Here is a 22,500-nt window from a genome sequence, read left to right on the forward strand (position 1 = left end):
ATGTGTGTGAAGGTGCATGGCTCAGTGGTTAGAGCGTCAAGCTTACAATCGTGTGGTTGTGAGTTGGAATCCCGGACTGGGCTGCATGTTGTGTCTTGAGCACCAGTTCACTCAGCTGTAGAAATGAGTTGCAATGTTCACTCTCTTGCAAGCCTTTTGACAGAACTGGCAGAACATTGGATAGAAGGCATCATTTATCTATTCTGATTCATCCTCTTGGATGATCTACTAGTCTATCATAGACAGCTTTCCAGATTTTTGTACTAATTCCAGACAGCTAGTTTGTGGGATTGAATCACACAGAAGTGGCTGTTGTCAAGGATTTGAACTCAATCCCTATGAATTAGTGGACCAGTGTCTTGTCTTTCAGCCACTACACCTCTGTTTCATTTATAAAGCGTGCTTTCTAATTTGCTAGCTTTGGTGATCCCACTATTGCTAGTTAAGAGTTCTTTGTAAAACATCTGCCTACTTCAGTACCTTGGTTACCAGTTGTTAATAGCAACTCAGATAACAACCCTTACAGATTAATCAATAACATATGCAATTAGTTTAAAGTTCTGATTAAGATAATTGAATTAATCATTGTTTCCCTAATACTGCTCCTAATTGCCTTCACTTCTCATGATTTCGTAGACCTACCTACCCAACTCTTTCCTTTTCAAATCCATCTTTTTATTTTTTTTTTTGGAAAACTTCTCAGCTTATGCTTTGTTTTGTTTTGTTTTGGGGTTTTGTTTTAGTTTTTTTTTTTTTGAGAGAAACATGAACTCGATATCTTTTTGAAGTTCATTATTTTGAAGTCTGATATGTATCTACACGTATATGTCTACTTACATCCACACACACACACATTCTTTTTATACATCTATTATTTTATATGTATATACTCATATATTTTTATGAATAATATTTATATATATATATATATATATAAATAAGGCTTTATTTCCACACACGCCAGCTTAATTTAATTTGTCCTCACTCAAAAGACACCTGTTGTTATGTCCTGCTATTATTGTTATTGTATTTGTGTAACATTGTCTGTTTTTTTCCGTCCTTGTTTTTGTATACATTTGCTGTTTTCTTCCAAGGAATCTAATGCTCTTAGCTTAGTTTTTCCTTGGGGCTGGCCAGATTGGAGCAATCTCGAGTATAATCAGCTGAAATTGCGAAGATAATCTGGTACTCAACTGAGGAAAGAAAACTTCAAATGACCCGTCCTTGGTTTTTTTGTATCGTCTATCTGGATGTTTTGTTGTCTCATTTTTGTATTACCTAACTGTTTGGATATTTTGCGTTCTTGTCCCATTTTTTATTTTATATATATATGTGTGTGTATATATATATATATATATTATATATATATATATATATACACAGACACAGACATTTTTATACATATATGATTATATATATATGCATATGTATACAAATTAGAGAAGAACCACCATGTAGCAATTCAACAATGATATAATTAAATATACAATAAAACATTTACCTAGAACTAAATAAAGTACAAAATAATACTATTTATTTATTATTTTGTACTTTATTTAGTTATAGGTATTTTTATTTAGTTCTGGCCGCAGTCAGATAACTGAAACAAGTAAAAGAGAGAATAAAAGAAAGAACATGTATATATATATATATATTTTGGATCTTTAGAGCCTAGTGTGGATCCTAGCCCTAGCCTTGCCAGCTCCTGTCAAACCATCCAACCTATGCCAGTATTTGCATCCTGTTCACTTTGAACCACATCAGTGGATGGACCTTGAATAATGTTGCATAAATGGATAACCAGTCAAAAGTAACTGGATGCAAATGCAATTTGCTAGCTGAACATGCAGCAGAAACATATGTTGGACAATTTTAAACCAGATATGCTGCATAATTGATAAAAAAAATTTTTAAATATGCAGATGTACAGATGTACTAACCTTCATATTCATTGCAATTGTCATATATATATATATATATATATATATATATACATATGTATACACACACACACACACACACACACACACACATATACATAATCTTTACTTGTTTATTACTCCATATTCTAAATTATTACTGACAGACAGAGATACAAGGAGACATGTATAATATATTTAGATATATATATCTGCATGTTCATATATTTGTCTATATGAATTAGTCAATTATATCGAAAGAAATATTGAAGTCTAAAATTTAAAAAAATTTCATTAGAGAAAGAAGAGTGATGCATATGACCTTTGTTTGCTAGGCTTCCATCTCTGGTCAAGGAAAGGGAGGAAGAAATTATGATTCATGGGTCATCTTTCCACCAGAGAATATGTTTGAAAGCCTACAATGGTGTAGATATTGCTAAAAGCTCCTTAGGACCAGACAAGGGTGACAAACATCTAACTGATGCTGGTGTGTTTACGTCCCCATAACTTAGCAGTTTGGCAACGAGACCGATAGAATAAGTACTAGGCTTACAAAGAATAATTCCTGAGGTCGATTTGCTCGACTAAAGGCGGTGCTCCAGCATGGCCACAGTCAAATGACTGAAACAAGTAAAAGAGTAAAAGATACCTGTCAGCCGCAGAAACACGCAATAAACTGAGGAGTCCGCGATATAAATTTATGTATATCAACCAGAAAAATCCGCGATGTACTGAAGGCACAATAAGTGAACCGCAACATGGCGAGTGATTACTGTAACTTCAATTAAGCATTTGTGCTTTTGAATACCTTAATATGTGTCCCCTGCACTGTAATTGTTCCTTGTAAACATTTGCCAGCAACACATTCATCACTCCTCGCAAAGCTTGAGTCAGCTTGAGGTTATGGCAGAAAACACTTGCCCAAGGTGAAGTGTCATGCTTTGGAATCAAACACACATCTGCATGTTTACATTGCAAACTACTTAACCAGTTCTTAGCTATGCCTGCGTCCTATAAGTAGTTAAGTTTGTATCTAAGTATAAATCAGTTAAATGTTTATTGACAGCTTAGGTCAAAAACTAATCGTGTATTACTGTAAATTCTTTTACCAGAATTTACTGCTATTGCTTCTCATCTTTCATTCTTTCATTCTTTAATTCTTTCTTTCGCTGTCTATTTCTCTTGTTATTCCTTTATTTATTTTCCTTCGTAATTTTAGCTTTCTGCATAGATTTCTTTTCTTGGATACTTAAGGAAGAAGAAAAGGAAACTATTTTGCAAAAGTAGCAGCAGCAGAAGCAATGGTGGCGGTGGCAGCAGTGGTTTCTTGTATTTGCCACGGGGGCATCAAACGAAGGGGACATTAAAACAACGGGTTATGATTTGAGTGAAGAAAAAAGATAGTAGAAGGAAATGACAGGAAAAGAATACTTTGTATACAGAATATATGAATACATGGACGATGCAGTCCTCTTTCTCCTCGTCCTCTTCTTAATAATGATGATGATGATTTTTTTTATTTTGTATACATATATTCATGGTTTTGTAATGCAAAAAAACATTTGTTACATTCACTACAAGCTCTTTTATTCTTTTAACTGATTCTATTCATGGGGTTGTGGCCATGCTAGGACACCAACTTTAAGTATAAAGCTAATTACATTATCTCCAGTTTTTGACTGATATTTTACTTTATAAAAATCATAAAGATGACTGACAATGCTGGCCTAGGCAGAGTTTGAACTCAAAGCATAAAATGATGTCACAAGATACATTAGGATATTTTCACATATCTGCTTCATCAACTCTGTCATTTATTATAGTAATAATAATAATAATAACAACAACAACAAGAGCACTCAGAGAGTGCAAACCTCCACCAAGGCAACACCAATGTCCTCTCAACGATTAGCCAGAGATGATTTTTAAAATGAGAATATCTGAAATAAACTGGTCTGCTCTCACAAACGAGAATACTAAACATGAACCCAACCACTCTCAAAAATTAATTTTAAAATCCAGAGAAATTATCTAGAATCCTTGTCCGGTACCTGATTAATCCCAATGGTTGTCATGGAATGTGAAGGTGGCTGTAGAAAATTTAGTAACAGTAATGAATAGCTTATCCTTATCTAATATAAGCCAAAGTTAACAAATTCACCATTCGTTACATTCTGAGTTCAAATTCCGCTGAGGTTGATCTTGTCTTTCATTCTTTCAGGGTTGATAAATTAAGTACCAGTCATGTACTGGAGTCGATGTGTTCAATTGTCCCCCTCCTCTCAAAAGTCCAGGTCTTGTGCCTATAGTACAAAGGAATATTAAGCTGGTGTAAGGTAGTGAGCAGGCAGAATTGTTAGCATGCTGAGTGAAATGCTTATAGGTATTTCATCTGCCGCTACATTCTGAGTTCAAATTCCGCTGAGGTCGACTTTGCCTTTCATCCTTTCGGGGACGATTAAATAAGTACCAGTTACGCACTGGGGTTGATATAATCAACTTAATCCGTTTGTCTGTCCTTGTTTGTCCTCTCTGTATTTAGCCCCTTGTGGGTAGTAAAGAAATAGGTATTTCATCTGTCTTTACATTTTGAGTTGATATTCTGCCAGGGTTGACTTTGCCTTTCATCCTTTCAGGGGTTGATAAATTAAGTACCAGTAGAGCATTGAGATCAATGTAAGGAACTAGTCCCCTTCCCCGAAGTTTCAGGCCTTGTGCCTATACTAGAAAGAATTATTATAGGGCATGTAAAGCACTGAGCTACCAGAATCATTAGCATGCTGAGCAAAAGACTTAACAACATTTCATCCATCTTTACATTCTAAGTTTAAATTCTTCCTAAGTTAACTTCAATTTCATCCTTTTAGGATTGATAAAATAAGCACCAGTTGGACCTTGGGGTCAATGTAATTGACTAGCCTCCACCCCCAAATTTGCTGGCATTGTGCCAAATTTTGAAGTGATTATTAAGCTGGTGTTTAGAACATAAATCAACATGGAATTTTGATAGAAGGTTTTAATTCAGATCACTTCAAAAGTTTGTATCATAGAAATAGGAGAAGCTAGGAATCCAGGTAAAAGAGTCACTGGAAAAAAGTCACGGTAATAAAGTCACAGGGATTTTGTCCTAGAGAGGTTTTGTTTGGATCCCATGAATTAAATGTGGCTTTTTTTCCTGTGACTTTATTACCAGCCATCGTAAATTAATTATGACTTTTTTCCTAGCCAAAATTGTAACTTTATTACTGGGACATTTTTTCCTGTGACTTTATTACTGGTCACCATTTCAGGCTGGTTGGAATCAAAAGGGTTGAATATCACATGATATTTTGTCCATTCTGTCTTAATTCTGCTATTCACTTTTCTGTATATTTCAATGCTTTTCAAATATTGCAAAAAAAAAAAAACATTGGTTCCTGAGAAGTAAAATCAATAACTTTTTTTTTCATTTCGTGTGGCTGTCAGAAGTAAAAGAGATTAATAATATTTTTATTTTAGTAAGGCAGTCTTTTTTTTGTGTGTGTGTTTGCGAGGTAGTCAAACAAATCATAACTTCCTTGATGATACTGTGAACTCACAGGTAAAACTCCGAAGAACCAAGAGACTGGTTTGACCACAATAAAAATATTGGCTGTGTGATAAGAAGCTAGCTTTCCAACCATATAGTTCTGGGTTCAGTCCCACTGAATGGCACCTTGAGCAAGTGTCTTCTACTATAGCCTCTGCTGACCAAAGCCTTGTGAGTAGATTTGGTAGATAGAAACTGAAAGAAGTCAATCATATAAATATGTGTGTGTGTGTGTGTGTGTGTGTGTGCCTCTGTGTCAGTGTTTGTCCTCCACCACTACATGACAATTGGTATTGGTGTGTTTACATCCCTGTAACTTAGCAGTTCAGCAAAAGAGGGTGATAGAATAAATACCAGACTTTCAAAAAAAATAATAAGTACTGTGGTCAAGTCATTAAACTAAAAATTCTTCAAAGCAGTGCTCCGGCATGGTCACGGTCTAATGACTGAAACAAGTAAAAGATAAAAGATATATATATATATATATATTGAAATTGAACCAAATTCGATGACTGGCACCCGTGCCAGTGGAGCGCTAACAGCTCCATCTGAGTGGGATCACTGCAAGAGCAGCTGTCTGGCTTCCATGCTGGTGGCACGTAAAAAGCACCATTTGAATGTGATCATTACCTGCGTTGCCTTACTGGTACTTGTGCCCGTGGCACGTGAACAAAACATTCGAGCGAGGTCGTTACCAGTGCTGCTGGACTGACTCCTGTGCAGGTGGCACATAAAAAGTACTATTTCAGCTTGGCCGTTGCCAGTACCGCCAGACTGGCCCTTGTGCCAGTGGCACATAAAAGCACCCACTACACTCTCAGAATGGTTGGCGTTAGGAAGGGCATCCAGCTGTAGAAACTCTGCCAGATTAGATTGGAGACTGGTGCAGCCATCTGGTTCAGCAGTCCTCAGTCAAATCATCCAACCCATGCTTGCATGGAAAGCGGACGTTAAATGATGATGATGATGATATATAATGTATGGTGAATTTATGGAAAGAAGTCCCATAAAACTCATCGATTTATTTAAAAATGGAGGAGAGAAGTTGTTGAAATATATTAGAAGTTTAATTCTTGCAGACGATTGTTTCATACAGAGATATAAAAATAATAATGCAAATTCATGATTGAATTGAATTAAATTAAATTAATTAAATATATCAATGTTCTGTTCAGTGTAGGAAGTATGAACAAAAATACATTATATACAAGTATTACCTTTCATATCTTCGCAAATTTACGCCTGTAAACTACCAGCAAAGTATGAAGAATCAACAACAGGAATCTATTTTGGAAAACTCCAAAATTAAGGGATGAATCTACATTCAACCTTTTTACACCTACATTGTATGTATATATATATATATATATATATATATATATATATGACAAAGTGAAGTTGTAAGATACTGCACGAGTGGAAATATATATGAAAGAAGGTTTGAAAATGCAATTTTAAAAGGTGTTTATTCACTTGACCAGTTTCACTTTTTTAGAAAAAGATTGTCGAAAGTAAAATGTAAAAGTTTTGTAAAAACTTTGTTGTGTTAAGTACTGGTTGTCACAAAATATTGCAATACATATATACATTCTTAATATTTTCTCAAGATTTTTCCTTGTAAACTGTTGTAACATTTTTATTATTATTATCAAAGAATGTATATATGTATTGTAATATTTTGTGACAACCAGTACTTAACACAACAAAGTTTTTACAAAGCTTTTACATTTTACTTTTGACAATCTTTTTCTAAAAAAGTGAAACCGGTCAAGTGAATAAACACCTTTTAAAATTGCATTTTCAAATCTTTTTTCGTATATTTATATATATATACACACACACATACATACATACACATTTTATTTTACTTGTTTCAGTCATTTGACTGTAACCATGCTGGAGCACCAGCTTTAGTTGAACAAATTGACCCCAGGACTTATTCTTTGTAAGCCTAGTACTTATTCTATCAGTCTCTTTTGCCGAACTGCTCAGTTACGGGGGACATAAACATGCCAACATTCATTGTCAAACAATGGTGAGGCGACAAATACAAACACAAGACACACACACATAGATATATATACATATATATATATAATATATATATATAATATATATATATATATGACGGGTTTCTCTCAGTTTCCATCTACCAAATCCACTCACAAGACTTTGTTCGGGCTGAGGTTACAGTAGAAGACACTTGCCCAAGGTGCCACGCAGTGGGACTGAACATGGAACCATGTGGTTGGGAAGCAAGCTTCTTACCACACAGCCATATATATATACACACACACATCATCATCACATCATCATATCCACATTTCCATATTCACGTGGGTCAGACAAAATTTTGGGCAGATTTTCTATGGCTGAATATCCTTCCTGTCACCAACCCTTATCTGTTCCCAAGCAAGTTAATATTTTCCTATAGCCAGGCAAAAGACAGCACTTGCCGGTTGGTGACATTTGTTTACAACTATCATCCAGTGTCAAAGCTAAAACACAGTAATACACACAAACACACACCCCACTTTTGAAAGGTGGCACTTAGCTGCAAAAGGTTACGCAAAACTCTCCTAGAATGTTACTTATAACGACTAGTTTTTTTTTTTTTTTGCTTTTTGTTATTGTTGGGGATGGGGCAGTACACAAACACATAACGAAGAATTGTCAATACTGAACTATAAGTTGTTTTTTCTGTTAATATTCTTTTTATTAATTATTTGCTAAGTAGTTTTTAATAACCATTGAAAATATGTGTCAGTTACTTGAAATTGTGGAAATAATATTGTTCTTGTTTCTGAACATACATACACACACACGTGTGTATATATATGTGTGTGTATATGTGCGTATGTATATATATAAGTGTGTGTATACCATCAAAATCAAGATATATGCCAGTGTTTTATATGTTTAAATGTCAAACTCATTAACTAGTCATATGATCATATTTTGTATTTTTGCACACACACACAGACACACAGACACAGACTTGAATACATACATGTATATTAAAGGTTCTGAGACCTTATACAGCACCATGTTTTTGCTGTTTTGCCATTCAAACTTTGAAATTGACTGGAATAATCATCACCTTTCATTTATTTAGAATTCTTCACAATAATACTTTGTATTTTCATTGCCAACAGAAGCAGCTGTCATAGAAATCATGGCTGCTGCTGCTGCTACCACTGTTGTTGTTGTTGTTGGTGGTGGTGGTGGTGGTGGTGGTGGTGGTGGTGGTGCTGCTGCTGCTGCTGCTGCTGCTGCTGGTGCTAATGCTGGGAGTGGAGTCTTTGTCATTGCCATCATCACTATCATTGTGGTGATGGTGGTGACATTCCTTCTGCTGTTGCGGGGCAACTAAGTACTAAGCTTACAAGGAATAAGTCCTGGGCTCGATTTGCTCCATTTGCTCGACTAAAGGCGGTGCTCCAGTATGGCCACAGTCAAATGACTGAAATGAGTATAAGAGTAAGGGCAAAAGAAAAAATTCCTATGCCAAATGTGCCGAGAAATAGACTTTAACCACATAGTGATGAATTATATGTGATTATTGACAATTTAAGTTTATTTCTCAGCATATTTGGCATAGGAATTTATTTCTTTTGCCCTTATTTATAAGTTGTGTGTGTGTGTGTGTGTGTATATATATATATATATGGTAAAGGTTAAAAACTCCCTTTGGTCATGAATGACCATGGGATTGCACCTAGAAAGATCCTCTCCAAGGCACAAGTCCAGGCTCAGTTGTTTTATAGATGACCAGCAGCTGCCCATGCATACCAGCCTCTCCACACCACTGATATTATCCAAGGGAAAGACAAAGGCCAATACAGCTTGATTTGTGTGCATTTGCATGTGTGTGTACTTATGTGTTTGTTTCTCACAACCTAACAATAAGTGTCAGTTTGTTTACTCAGCTGTAACTTAGCAATTGAATAAAAAGAAACTTAGGGGTCAGTATAATAGACTAAAACCCCTCAAAACTGCCCCTATTTGGCCACATTCTTATGATAAGTATAAAAATAAAAGAAGACTAACATGTATCTATGTATATATGTGTATGTGTGTGTGTGTATCTATATGCACACACACAAACATGCATGTGTACATACCTATATGCATACATACATGATGACCATCCACTCATGACGGAGGAAGACCATTGCTGACCTTCAGGAACATTGTGCGCTCTAGGACTAACTTGTATTTTGCATTTGCAGCTACGTTGGTGGCTAATGAGCCCTGCTCTTGATAAGCATACATGAGTGCAAACATTGCAGACCAAGCTTTCCCCATTCATTACACCAGCAGTGCACTTTCGAGCAGCACACTTAAGTTCTTCATGCTGGATACGTGCTCTCTCAAAGGTGTCAACCCCCTCTTTAACCTGCTTCCTCCATCTGTGGCGATGACAGTCATTGTTCTTCCAATCAGTCTCCTATCACAAATCATAGGCCTTTAATGAAGACTTGACACGGTCTTTAAATCGCAGCCTTGGTTTCTGCTGGGGTCTCTTTCCATTCACAAGTTCCCCATATAGCATCTGCTTAGGGATCCTGCTATCCTTCATTCTAATAAGGTGTCCAGTCTAACGTAACCGGTGCTTATGCACCATCGCCTCAATACTCAAGATATCAGCTGTCCTCAGGACATACATACATACATACATACATATATATATAGTGTAGAGTTAAATATTTAAAACGCATTAATCATGTTACTTCAAAGTTTCACCAAAGGTGGCCTGTTAAATAAAATGTTTGATCAGCCACTCTTGGCAAAACTTCAGTACTCATATTTATCTGCATGTGTGTGAGTGTGTGTGTGCGCGCGTGTGTGCACATCTGTAGACCACATGGTCAGCACTCTCACCACTAAGCTAATGTTTTAGTAGTTAAGGTGTTAAACTGCAATGATAAGGTTGCAGGTTTGATTCCTTGACTCAATCACATGTGTCCTTGAGCAAAGCACTTCATTTCACATGCTCCAATCTATTCAGCTGAAAATGAGAAATAGCAGCCTCTATGACTGCTGGTGCAGCCATATCTTCCTCTAGCTGTTACATCCTTGTTCAACTGAGTTACAAGTAGATAGGCCCAAAGCAGTTAGTGAAAGCTTGCTAACAGCTACCAGGCCTTAAGTTAGATACTATAACCATTTATATATTGTACATAATGCTTTCTATTATTGCCACAAGGCCTGAAGTTTTGGGAGAGGGGACTAGTTGATTACATCGACCCCCAGAATTTCACTGATACTTAATTTATCAACTCCAAAAGGCTGAAAGGCAAAGTCAAACGCGGCGGAATTTGAACACAGAACGTAGTAACAAGCGAAATACTGCTAAGCATTTTGTCCAGCGAATATATATATATATATATATTGTACATAATATAAATACATTGTGAAAATCAAATTTACTGCAGTATGCATCCAGAGATATGTCTTATGGATATGCTATGTTTAAAACATATTTATGACAGAAAAGAAATAATTCCAGCAGCACCTAGTGAGACTTCTAGATGCATTTCTGTGTCATTGGGCATTGTCAGTAGCATGTACTCACAGCCAACTACATGCAAATATAAAATCAGTTGCCACTATTATTATGGTTACTATGTTTTCCCAGTACCCAATTTCCCTGATGAGTACAATTACCTGGGTGTAACAGATGCTATCAACAATTCTAGGGAGCTTTTCCAAACAGTTAAATAAAACTTGTTTTATGGGTGTTCTTGTTGCTTGCTGCTCCTTCTTTTGTCTGCTACACACAAAGTCCATCTTCTTTGTCAGCATGCCATCATAATAGAAAATGGCATGATGTCATTAAGAATTTATTTGATAATCAAAATATCAGCAAATCATTTCAGGATGTCAGAATATTTAAAATAATTTTTGTATAACTTTCTATTCACATTTCACATTTTATCTGTGTTAAATACTGAAATATAAATGAGTTATTTTATTGTAATAATTCATATAGACATTTGTTCAATATTGTTCCATTGTTAGTTAATTCATAATCAGGTTGATTTACAAATACAATCATTATTTAAATTCAAGTCGAAATGGAAATTGTGAAAGGTTTTATTTGCTATTGTGATGAGAGAGTGAGGGAGGGTATAGAAATGGAGGGATTTTTTTTTATGTGAACTAAAATATTTTAATGTCTAGGTGCTTTAGTGTATCTAGTGCAGTATTTCCTTGATCTGAATTTAAATGTTACTAAGATTTGCTTAAATGTTACTAAGATTTGCTTTGCTGTTTATTGCTCCAGGGTAGGAGAAATTGGGCCTCCATTGATCAATGTTAACTATACATCAGTGGTTTCCAGGCTGGGGTCCCCAGATCCCTGGTGGTCTGCAAAGGTAGTACTGGGAACCCATGAACTAAGTTCAATATTTTATATATGTGTGTGTGTGTATATCTATCTATCTATCTATCATCATCATCATCATCATCATTTAGCGTCCGTTTCCATGCTAGCATGGGTTGGACGGTTCTACTGGGGTCTGTGAAGCCAGAAGGCTTCATCAGGCCCAGTCAAATCTGGCAGTGTTTCTACGGCTGGATGCCCTTCCTAACGCCAACCACACACACATAAGAATAAGCATATTAAAAGGGATCCATGGGAAAACTCATTTAAATAAAAGGGTTGGGAACTACTGCTATACAACTTCTGCATGACTGTGTGGTTTGCAACCATGGAGTTACAGGTTCACTCCCACTGCATGGTACCTAGGCCCTGTGAGTGAATTTGTTAGAAAGAAACTGTATGGACGCCCGTTGTACATGTGTGTCTGTGTTTGTCTTCTTCCCTCTGCTTCACAACTAGTGTTAATTTATTTACATCTCCACGACTTACCAGTTAGTCAGAAGAGAGCAATAGTGTAAGTACCTGACTTAAAAAAAAAGTACTGGTGTTAATTTCTTTGACTAAAACATTTCAGGACGGTACTCCAGCATGGCCATGGTCCAGTGACTGAAATATTTAAGATATAAAAGATATATATATTCGTTTCGGCAAAAGAGACCAATAGAATAAGTACTAAGCTTACAAAGAATAAGTCCTGGGGTCAGTTTGCTCGACTAAAGGCGGTGCCCCAGCATGGCCACAGTCAAATGACTGAAACAAGTAAAAGAGTAAAATAGTAGCATCAAGTTGAAATTAACCACACATCTCTTTCTTATCATTTCTGAATAAAAAGACAAAAATGAATACAGCCAAACTGTTGACAATATTGATCTACTGGAAACTGTCTAAGGATGTGCAACCAGATGAATACGCTCTGTCTGTTAGTCACTTACCATGTCTTAAGTGTCTTGCTTCTCTGAGCATTAACACACCAAAATTTTGACTAGTAAAAGCTCTCAAGATTATCCACCATCTTTCCAATAGCTAGCTGCTTTTTTGAATTCAATATCTCAGCCAACCGGAGACATACTTATAAAATAAAGAAAATACAGCGCAACACCAATGATTTTGGAAATATTTTATTTTATGTTCAGAATTATCAAATAAACTATCTATGTCAGTTGTTAGCTGCTAGGAGACTGCATCCTTCAAAAATTTCATACTTCCTGAAATTCGCCCAAGACACACCAAAACGTTGACTGGTAAAAGCCCTCAAGATTATCCACCATCTTTCCAACAATTGGGAAGATTGTGGATAATCCATGTCAGATCTTAGCTGCCAGGAAACTGTATCCTTCCCAAAATTCACCAACTTGATTTCCATAAAGCCTATGTACACTTTCCCCTTTATGGCTCTTTTACTGTTATTTTTACTCTTTACTCTTTTACTTGTTTCAATCATTTGACTGTGGCCATGCTGGAGCACTGCCTTTAGTCGAGATTATTCGACCCCAGGACTTATTCTTTGTAAGCCTAGTACTTATTCTATCGGTCTCTTTTGCCGAACCGTCAATTACAGGGATGTAAACAAACCAGCATCAATTGTCAAGCAATGTTGGGGGGACAAACACATACACATAAACATATATACACACACATAAACATATATATATATATATATTTATATATATATATATACGTTTAAATATTTGTTGTGCAAGATTTTTTATGTGAAGTCGTGTGTTGAAACAGATATTGTTATATTTTGGAATGGTCATATTGCCAGTTTAGCCAATAAAAACACACGCACTATATATTTGGTGTTATCTTGCTTCAGTGTTATTTATTTTTTACATTAATCTTAATCTTATTTCGGCCAGAGTTCTTTCGTCACATAGAGATATAAGCATGCGCAAATGAAGACATACAATAGAAATACAAAATGGCTGATGGTTAGTAAGGAGAGACACAAATAAGAAAGAAGAAAACAAAGGACCACTGATGCGGTCACAGGAGTGTGACGAAAGAACTCTGGCCAAAATACGATTAAGATTAATGTAAGAAATAAATAACACTGAAGCAAAATAACACCAAATATATAGTGCATATGTTTTTATTGGCTAAACTGGCAAAATGACCATTCCGAAATATAACAATATATATATATATATATATATATATATATACACACACACATACACATATACATATATACGACAGGCTTCTTTCAGTTTCCATCTACCAAATCCACTCACAAAGCTTTGGTCGGCCCGAGGCTATAGTAGAAGAGACGTGCCCAAGGTACCACGCAGAGGGACTGAACACGGAACCATGTGGTTCATAAGCAAGCTACTTCCCACACATCCACTCCTATGCCTACTGTTCATTTTTTTGTCTGTCTAGTGTTTTATCCTGTGTACTAATGCACAAACTTTGGCCATCATTGTTGTCTTATTTTAATTCACTTATTGCTGGTTTCTGTCCCCTCTTTTACACTTTTCCTGTGGGTTCTACTGTACCTGGGTACTGTATACATATACTACAAGCTCTTTATAATTATTATCAAAAACACCTGTGTACTTCATCAAAAGAAATCATTTATATTATGAAACAATTAAAGCATGAGTTTAATATATTTAAATAACTATATACATACATAATTAAGAAAATAAATTAATAAATAAATAATTCTTGCATTTTAGCACTTTCAGGCAAATTCTGCTCGAATTTTTTCGGTGAAAAAAAAAAAGTCAGCGCCTTTGATTTGTTTGTTTCTTTTTCTTTTTCTTTTTTGAGCCAAAATTAGAAATATATAGTTTAGTAAATTTGCTTAAATCTCAACAAAAGAAGGAAAGGCTCATCATCATCATCATCATCATCATCATCATCGTTGTCATTGATGAAGATGATGAGGATAAAATGAGGAAAAAATATAAACAAAAACAAAAGATGAAAATAAAAATAAAAGCAAAGCAGACGAAACAAAACAAAACAAAATGAAGTAAAATAAAATAAAATAAAAACAAATATATAGCAATAACCCCAAAATGTAGATCTAAAGTAGTTCTAATTCCAGCAATGGTAATGGTAAGAATTTCATAAGCTATTATTCTATGATTAGGCTCTAGTGAAAGATCATTTTATTTGCAAGCAAAATCAATGGGTTTCTATAAATATAATAGCAATGATTCCACACACACACACACTCTTTTTGCTCTCTTTCTCTCACTTTCTCTCTTCCATACTCTCTCTCTCTCTTTTCTTTGTACTCCCTTACTTCCTTGCTCTCTATTTTCGACTCTCTCTTTCTCTCTCTTCCGGTCTCTTACAGTCTTTTTTTCTCTTGCACTCTCTTTCCATTGCAATTACTCCTTCCCATGCTATCTGCCTCTCTCACACTCATTCTCTCTCTTCCTTTCTGTCTCTCTTTTCCATTGCTCCTTTTCTTTCACTACTTTTACCCCCACTCCCACCCCCGCCCCCACACACTCTCTCTCTCTCTTTCTCTCTCACTCCCTTCTCTATTATTTCAGTTATTTGAACTATTAACAGTGAGTGTGAGCCAATGAATAGCCTCTTTACAGTATTTTTCTTATGTCTATTTGTCTGTCTGTGTACGTGTGTGTGTGTGTGTGTGCATGCATGCATGTATTTTTGTGTACCTGCATGCACATTGTGCAGTGTGACGAAGCCAGCTGTTTACACCAACAAACCCACCCACCTTCTGGTCTGTCTCCGTCTCTCTCTATCTTTCTCTCTCTCTCTCTCTCTCACTTTCTTTTCTCTTTCTCTTTCTCCCTCCCTTTCTCTCTCTTTTTTCTCTCTTTCTCCCTTACTCTCTCTTTCTCTTTTTCACTCTCTCTCTCCCTGTCGCTTTCTCACTCTATTTCCCTCTCTCTCTCTCTCTCTTTCTCCCTTTCTTTCTCTTTCTCTCTCTCTCTCTCTCCCTGTCTCTTTCTCACTCTATTTCCCTCTTCCTCACTCTCTCTCTCTTTCTCTGTCCCAGTCACTCTCTGTTCCTCTTTCTGTCTTCTTACTCCTCTCTCCCTGGCTCTTCTCTCTCTCCTCTCTCTCTCTCTCTTATTTCCTACCACACACCTCCCACCTACTTGTGCATATTTGCATATTATCCACACACCCTTTGCCCCAACCCTACATGCTTCGCCAACCAGCCAGCCAGCCACCAAAATTCTTGCCCTCTTTCTCCATCTGACCTCCTAGAGTGCCAACATCTCATTTTGGTATCTTAAATATTACATTGAAATACATTGCCCATAATAGACTGTATTAAAAGAACGAAATAGAAAGAAATAGACAAATAAAGAAAAGTTCAACAAAGACGCCAAAGCTAAGATGGTACTACCCCCCCCTCACCACCACCACCTCTCTCTCTGATGCTAGACATCCCAGAATAATAGACATTACTGCCACAGACCAAATATGAGTCCTTCCTTTGGTAGATCAACGGAGCTAATTATCTCAGGGTACCTATCTATAGTATTTATTCCAGCATCCACTGAAATAACATTTAGCCAGCTCTTATTGTTTTATTAGTGTTATTTATTTATTTTTCTTTTGTTGTTATTTTTATTTTTATGCTATTTATTTTCGAGGTGTGACAATCTTTGCTTCTTGCATTGTATTCTTGTATTCGTAATGATGTTATTACAGATAAGTGGTAATGGATTTCTCCTCTGAGTTGGCACAGGGCCAACTGTTGTTGTCATTATTTAGCGCCGAGTCATCTATGATCGATCAAACGTCTTTGAGCGAAAGCATTTCCAGCCATGACCACCCAGTCTTGCTTTTAGATATAGTATATTTAGGGTTACATTATCACTTTTATTCATTCATCATCATTTAACATTTGCTTTCCTTGCTGGCATGGGTTGGACAGTTTGACAGAATCTGGAAAGCTGTAAGATTGTGTTGAGCTCCAGTGTTTGCTTTAATGTGGTTTCTACAGCTGAATGCCCTTCCTAATGCCAACCACTTAACAGAGTGTACTGGATACTTTCTTTGTGCCACTGGCAGTAGTGAAGGTACCATGAAAACTTGCAATTCACAACATGGAAAAAAGATAAAGCTTCAACTTTTAAGAGAGGAAGTTTCTTCTTTTGCTTGTTTCGAAGAACAGTAAGTCTTCCTTGAACCCAGTGAAAGCACATAGCTCATTGGTTAGAGCGTCAGGCTCACAATCATGAGATAGTGAGTTCAGTTCCCAGACCAGGCTATGTGTTGTGTTGTTTAGCAAGACACTTTATTTCATGTTGTTCCAATTTGCTCAGCTATAGAAATGAGTTGCGATACCATTGGTGCCAAGCTGTGTCGGCCTTTGCTTTGTCTTTGGATAACGTCAGTGGTGTGGAGAGGGGAGGCTGGTATACATGGGTGACTGCTGGCCTTCTACAAACAATTTTACCCAGAGGGGAATTTTCTAGATGCAATCTCATGGTTATTCATGACTGAAGGGTGTCTTAACCGTTATATATATATATATATATCAAATTCCATAAATACTTAATATTCAATTTTATTTATTCATTCCATTTATGAATGTTTAATAATTGAGTGCTGTGAGTTAAAATCAGTTTTTTTTTTCAACATTTCTCTATATATTAGCATATATATGTATCTATGTATATACATGTGTTGAAATTTATAGAAAAACAAAAGACGAAGACAAGTGTATGAACAACAAGCAAGTGTATTAGTTTGACACTCAGGAAAATGAAAAAGTCTTTTACATTTCGAGCTTATGCTCTTTAACAGAAAGAAATAAGAGAAAATAAGCAAAGAGAGAATAAAAAAATTTGTAGATTTCAGCAGCCCAGCATGGTGTGTGTGTATGTGTGTGTGTGTGTGTATATATATATATGTATATGTATGTATGCATTATGTGTGTGTGTATATATATGTGTATGCATGTATTATAGGTTTACCTATTTATCTCTCTCATTCTGTCTTTCTCTCTCTCTCTCCTCTCTCTCTCTCTCTCTCTCTCTCTAAATATATATATATATATATATATATATATATATATAGATGTATATGTATATATCGTGTTTCTCTATTCTTTATTTCTGTTCCTTTCTGTCGTAGAGTATAGGCTCCAACGTAAAAGACTTTCTCAATTCCCAAGCGTTTATTTACACACTCGTCTTCGTTTTTTGTTTTTTTGGAAATTCTCACTATACACACACACACACACACCACACACACACACACACACACACATATATATAGCTGTCAGGCTTTTACACAGTTTCTGTCTATCAAATTCACTCACAAGGGGCTATAGTAGAAGACATTTGCCCTAAGTGCCATGCTGTAGGATTGAACCTAAAAACCATGGTTGCAGAGCAAGTTTCTTAACCACACAGTCAAGCCGTGCCTGCACCATCATTGCTTTCATTGTTATTTCTGCGTTTTAGCAGTGGGGGTGGGATCAGTGTGCGTGACAGGTTTAAACTTTTATTATAATTATATGTCATTGGAGATAATAAGAAATTTCCCTTCTGTTGGCATAAATCCTCCATCTTTTCCCTTCTTATCTACCTTTTTCTTTTTCTATATAAAATGAAAAGTGATAATGTTGCTTTCATTTAGAACCAATACATGATGTTGTTTAACCCCAGGTCAGAGTTTTGATTAAGCTGACCTATGATTAAAGATTTTCCAGCCATAAACTGCTAGCCTGACTTTTCAGTGATATCTGGAACTAAAAATATCCTATGTGTCCTTCTTTCTTTATAAAGATGGTTGGTTGTATTATTGATGGAGACTTGACCGATATTGGTTTCAGATTCTGGCACAACGCCAGCAAGTTTAGGGGTAAATCGATTACATCGACACTCCCCCTGCCTAGGGTTCAACTGGTACTTATTTTATCAACCTCCAAAAGGATGAAAGGCAAAGTTGACCTCAGCAGAAGTTGAACTCAGAACGTAAAGACAGGCTAATCATTCTTACAGTTTGCCACCTTATGGTTGAGCATGATGTTGATGGAGATTAAACCTGGTACTTATTCTATTCATTTCTTCTGCCAAACCACTATGTTATAGGGATGTAGACAAACCAACTTTGATGTCAAGGCATGGTGGGTTACAAACACAAAGACACACACACACATATATCTGTATATGTATGTAATATTCTAAACAAAACTGTCCGATGAATGGGAATGTGGGACTCTATATGTATTATATGTATGTATATGTGTATCATTATCTTCATTATCATCATTAACGTCCGTTGTCCATGCTGACAGGGATGGACATATATATATATATATATATATATATATATATATATATATATATATATGTGTATGTATGTATATCCATATATATATATACATGTATATATATGCATATATATATATATATATATATATATATGTATGTATATCCATATGTATATATATATATATATAATGTATATATATATATATATATATATATATATATATATATATATATATATATATGTGTATATATATATATATATGTATATATATATATATATATATATGTATATATATATCATATGTATATATATATAATATATATATATATATATATATATATGTGTATGTATATCCATATGTATATATATATATATATATGTATATATATATATATATATATGTATGTATATCCATATATATATATATATACATATATATATATGCATATATATATGACAGGAATAAAACTGAAGCCACATGCCTACGCCTAATATATGTATGTGATTTAAGGACAATTTGACTGTTATCTCTTATAGGTCAAATGACCATGTAGAAGCTTCTTGTTGGCTCGTAGTTATAAATAGTGATTAGTATTAGTAAGGTACATACAAAAGGGTATGCTTTCACTATTATCAGTAGAATCACCACTATTTTGTGGTTTGTTTGTTTTCTTTGTTTCCATTTGAACAAAGTTAGATAAACTTATTCAACCATCTTAACTGGGGTTGGTTTGTTTTTATTTCTTGGTTTGTTTTTGTTTTTTGTTATATTTATACACTTCCTTTTTTTTTTCAGTTAACAGTAACTCCTTCATTACAACTTTTATCTCCTTCTATCTGCCACCGCCATCACCACCACCATCACCACTACCACCATCACCACTACCACCATCACCACTACCACCATCACCACTGCCACCACCATCATCACCGCTACAACCAACACCATCACCACTACAACCACCACCATCACCAACACCACCACAACCACCACCATCACCAACACCACCACCATCACCAACACCACCACCATCACCAACACCACCACCATCACCAACACCACCACCCCATCACAACCACCACCATCACAACCACCACCATCACTACCACCGTCACCACTACCACCATCACCACTACAACCAACACCATCGCCACTACAACCATCACCATCACCACTACCTCCACCATCACCACTACAACCAACACCATCGCCACTACCAACAGCCCCACCACCTCACTCATTTACTTTGATTTGCCTCTTTGCCTCAACTATCGTTGCTTCCTAGTTTCATTCTTAAAACACTCAATGTCATAAAACTGATATTATCTATTTTAAATTCTTTACCGAATCTCTTACATAGACAACAAAGAACCAAACATTAAACTATGCAATAATATCATAAATTTTTATGAATTTATTTATTATTTGAATAAAAATAAATTTTTATTATTTTCAATTGATTTAAGGCAGCAAGCTGACAGAACCGTTAGCATATCAGACAAACTGCTTAGTGACTTCTCCTCTGGTTCTTTATTTTCTCAGTTCAAATTCCGCCGAGGTCATCTTTGCCTTTCATCCTTTTAGAATCGATAAATAAGTACCAATCGAGTACCGCAGTCAATATAATCAACTAACCCCATCCTTTAAAATTGCTGGCTTTTGCCAAAATTTGAATCTGTTATCTTCAATTGATTTATCTTGTTTTCATTATTATTTTACAGATTATTGGTTCCTGTTCAAGCTTTGGTCGAACAAGAAGGTCCAAGTATATTTTCAATTCGGGACGAGAAAGGCCACACACCAGCTCACTGGGCTTGCCTTGGAGGACATACCACCATTCTTCGCTTCATCATAGAATGCAAAGGGTTAATAAATGAGCCGAGTCAAAATGATCCTGGTGCACGGCCAATTCACTGGGCTTGTGTGAATGGGCACATTGCTGTTGTGGACATACTAGTGCAGGCAGGCGTCCCACTTGATGTGATGGACAATAAGGGCTGCACGCCCCTAACTGTTGCTGCACAGTATGGCCAGACTATGCTTGCTGCCTATTTGATGGGGAAAGGTGCACAGAAACAACTTGTTGACAAAGACGGCGATAATGCTTTGCATTGGGCAGCTTTCAAAGGTAAGGCAGTTTTAAAACTTCCTCATAAAAAGAAAAAAAAAACAGCTCTTTAAATGTTTGATCTTTGTAAATCTTTCCAACCCACAGACATAGTGATATGATTAAGAAGCTTGCCTCCCAACCATGTCACCCACTGCACTGCATCTTGGGCAAGTGTCTTCCTCTATATTCTCTGGCCTTGTGAGTGGATTTGGTAGATGGAAATTGAAAGAAACCAATTGTATGTACTTGTGTGTGTGTGTGTGTGTGTGTGTGTACTCTTGTTTTGATGATTGTAAACCAGTGATGTTTGTTCTCAATCCTCCTTGAAAAACACATCTTGACATGGATAAATAATACATTGCTTGGAAATAGGTGAGGTTTGGCAACTGGCAGGGCATCCAACTGAAAATCTGACTCAATGGTTTCCATCTGACCTGTGCAAGCATGAAAAAAGTGGATGTTAAATGATGATGATAGAAATACAAGCTAAGAATGAATGGTCTGTTTAATAATTCTTGGGTTACCACATGTAGGTTTTATCTATGAGAAATTTTTGAACTATTTATTATGTGCTGCTACAACATAAACAAGCAGAGGCCACATAAAAAGCACCCAGTACACTCTGTAAAGTGGTTGGCTTTACAAAGGACAACCTGCCATAGAAACCTTGCTAGAACAGACAATTGGAGCCTGGTGCAACCCTCCAGCTTGCCAACTTTTGTCACACTGTCTAACCCATGCCAGCATAGAAAATAGACATTAAACAAGGATGATGATGATGATGATGACGGTGACAATAACAGGGATGTGTGTGTGTGTGTGTGTGGAGGTTCAATGGCCCAGTGGTTAGGGTAGCAGACTCAGCGGTTTTAGGATTGCAGTTTCGATTTCCAGATCAGGCATTGTGAGTGTTTATTGAGCGAAAACATCTAAAGCTCCACGAGGCTCCGGCAGGGGGTGGTGGCGATCCCTGCTGTACTCTTTTGCCACAATTTTCTCTCACTCTTTCTTCTGTTGGCTTGCTCACTTAGCCAGTGGGGTGGTGTCATCTGAAGGCTAAAACAATGTGAAGCGCATTGTGACCAGCGATGTGTAGTAACATCAGATAGCCTGGTCAGTCATGGTATATATATATATATATATATATATATATATATATATATATACACACACATACACACAAACACATGGTGGACTTCTTTCAGTTTCCATCTACCAAATCTGCCAAAGGGTTTTCTGCAATAGCCCAGAGCTATAGCAGAACACCCTTGCCCAAAATGTAGCACA

General features: G+C 36.1%; 1 protein-coding gene across 2 annotated transcripts in view; it reads left to right on the forward strand.

Moving 5' to 3' along the window:
- The window catches only part of LOC115214118 (probable protein S-acyltransferase 23), a 246,604-nt gene that overhangs the window by 71,075 nt on the left and 153,029 nt on the right, over positions 1 to 22,500 (forward strand). For both annotated transcript variants that reach the window (XM_029783180.2, XM_036504612.1), the window contains one exon: positions 20,825 to 21,231. In XM_029783180.2, the coding sequence (XP_029639040.1) occupies positions 20,825 to 21,231 (407 nt within the window). The remainder of the gene's footprint in view (positions 1 to 20,824; positions 21,232 to 22,500) is intronic.

Source organism: Octopus sinensis, linkage group LG7 (genome assembly GCF_006345805.1).
Source record: "Octopus sinensis linkage group LG7, ASM634580v1, whole genome shotgun sequence".
Taxonomy (NCBI): domain Eukaryota; kingdom Metazoa; phylum Mollusca; class Cephalopoda; order Octopoda; family Octopodidae; genus Octopus; species Octopus sinensis.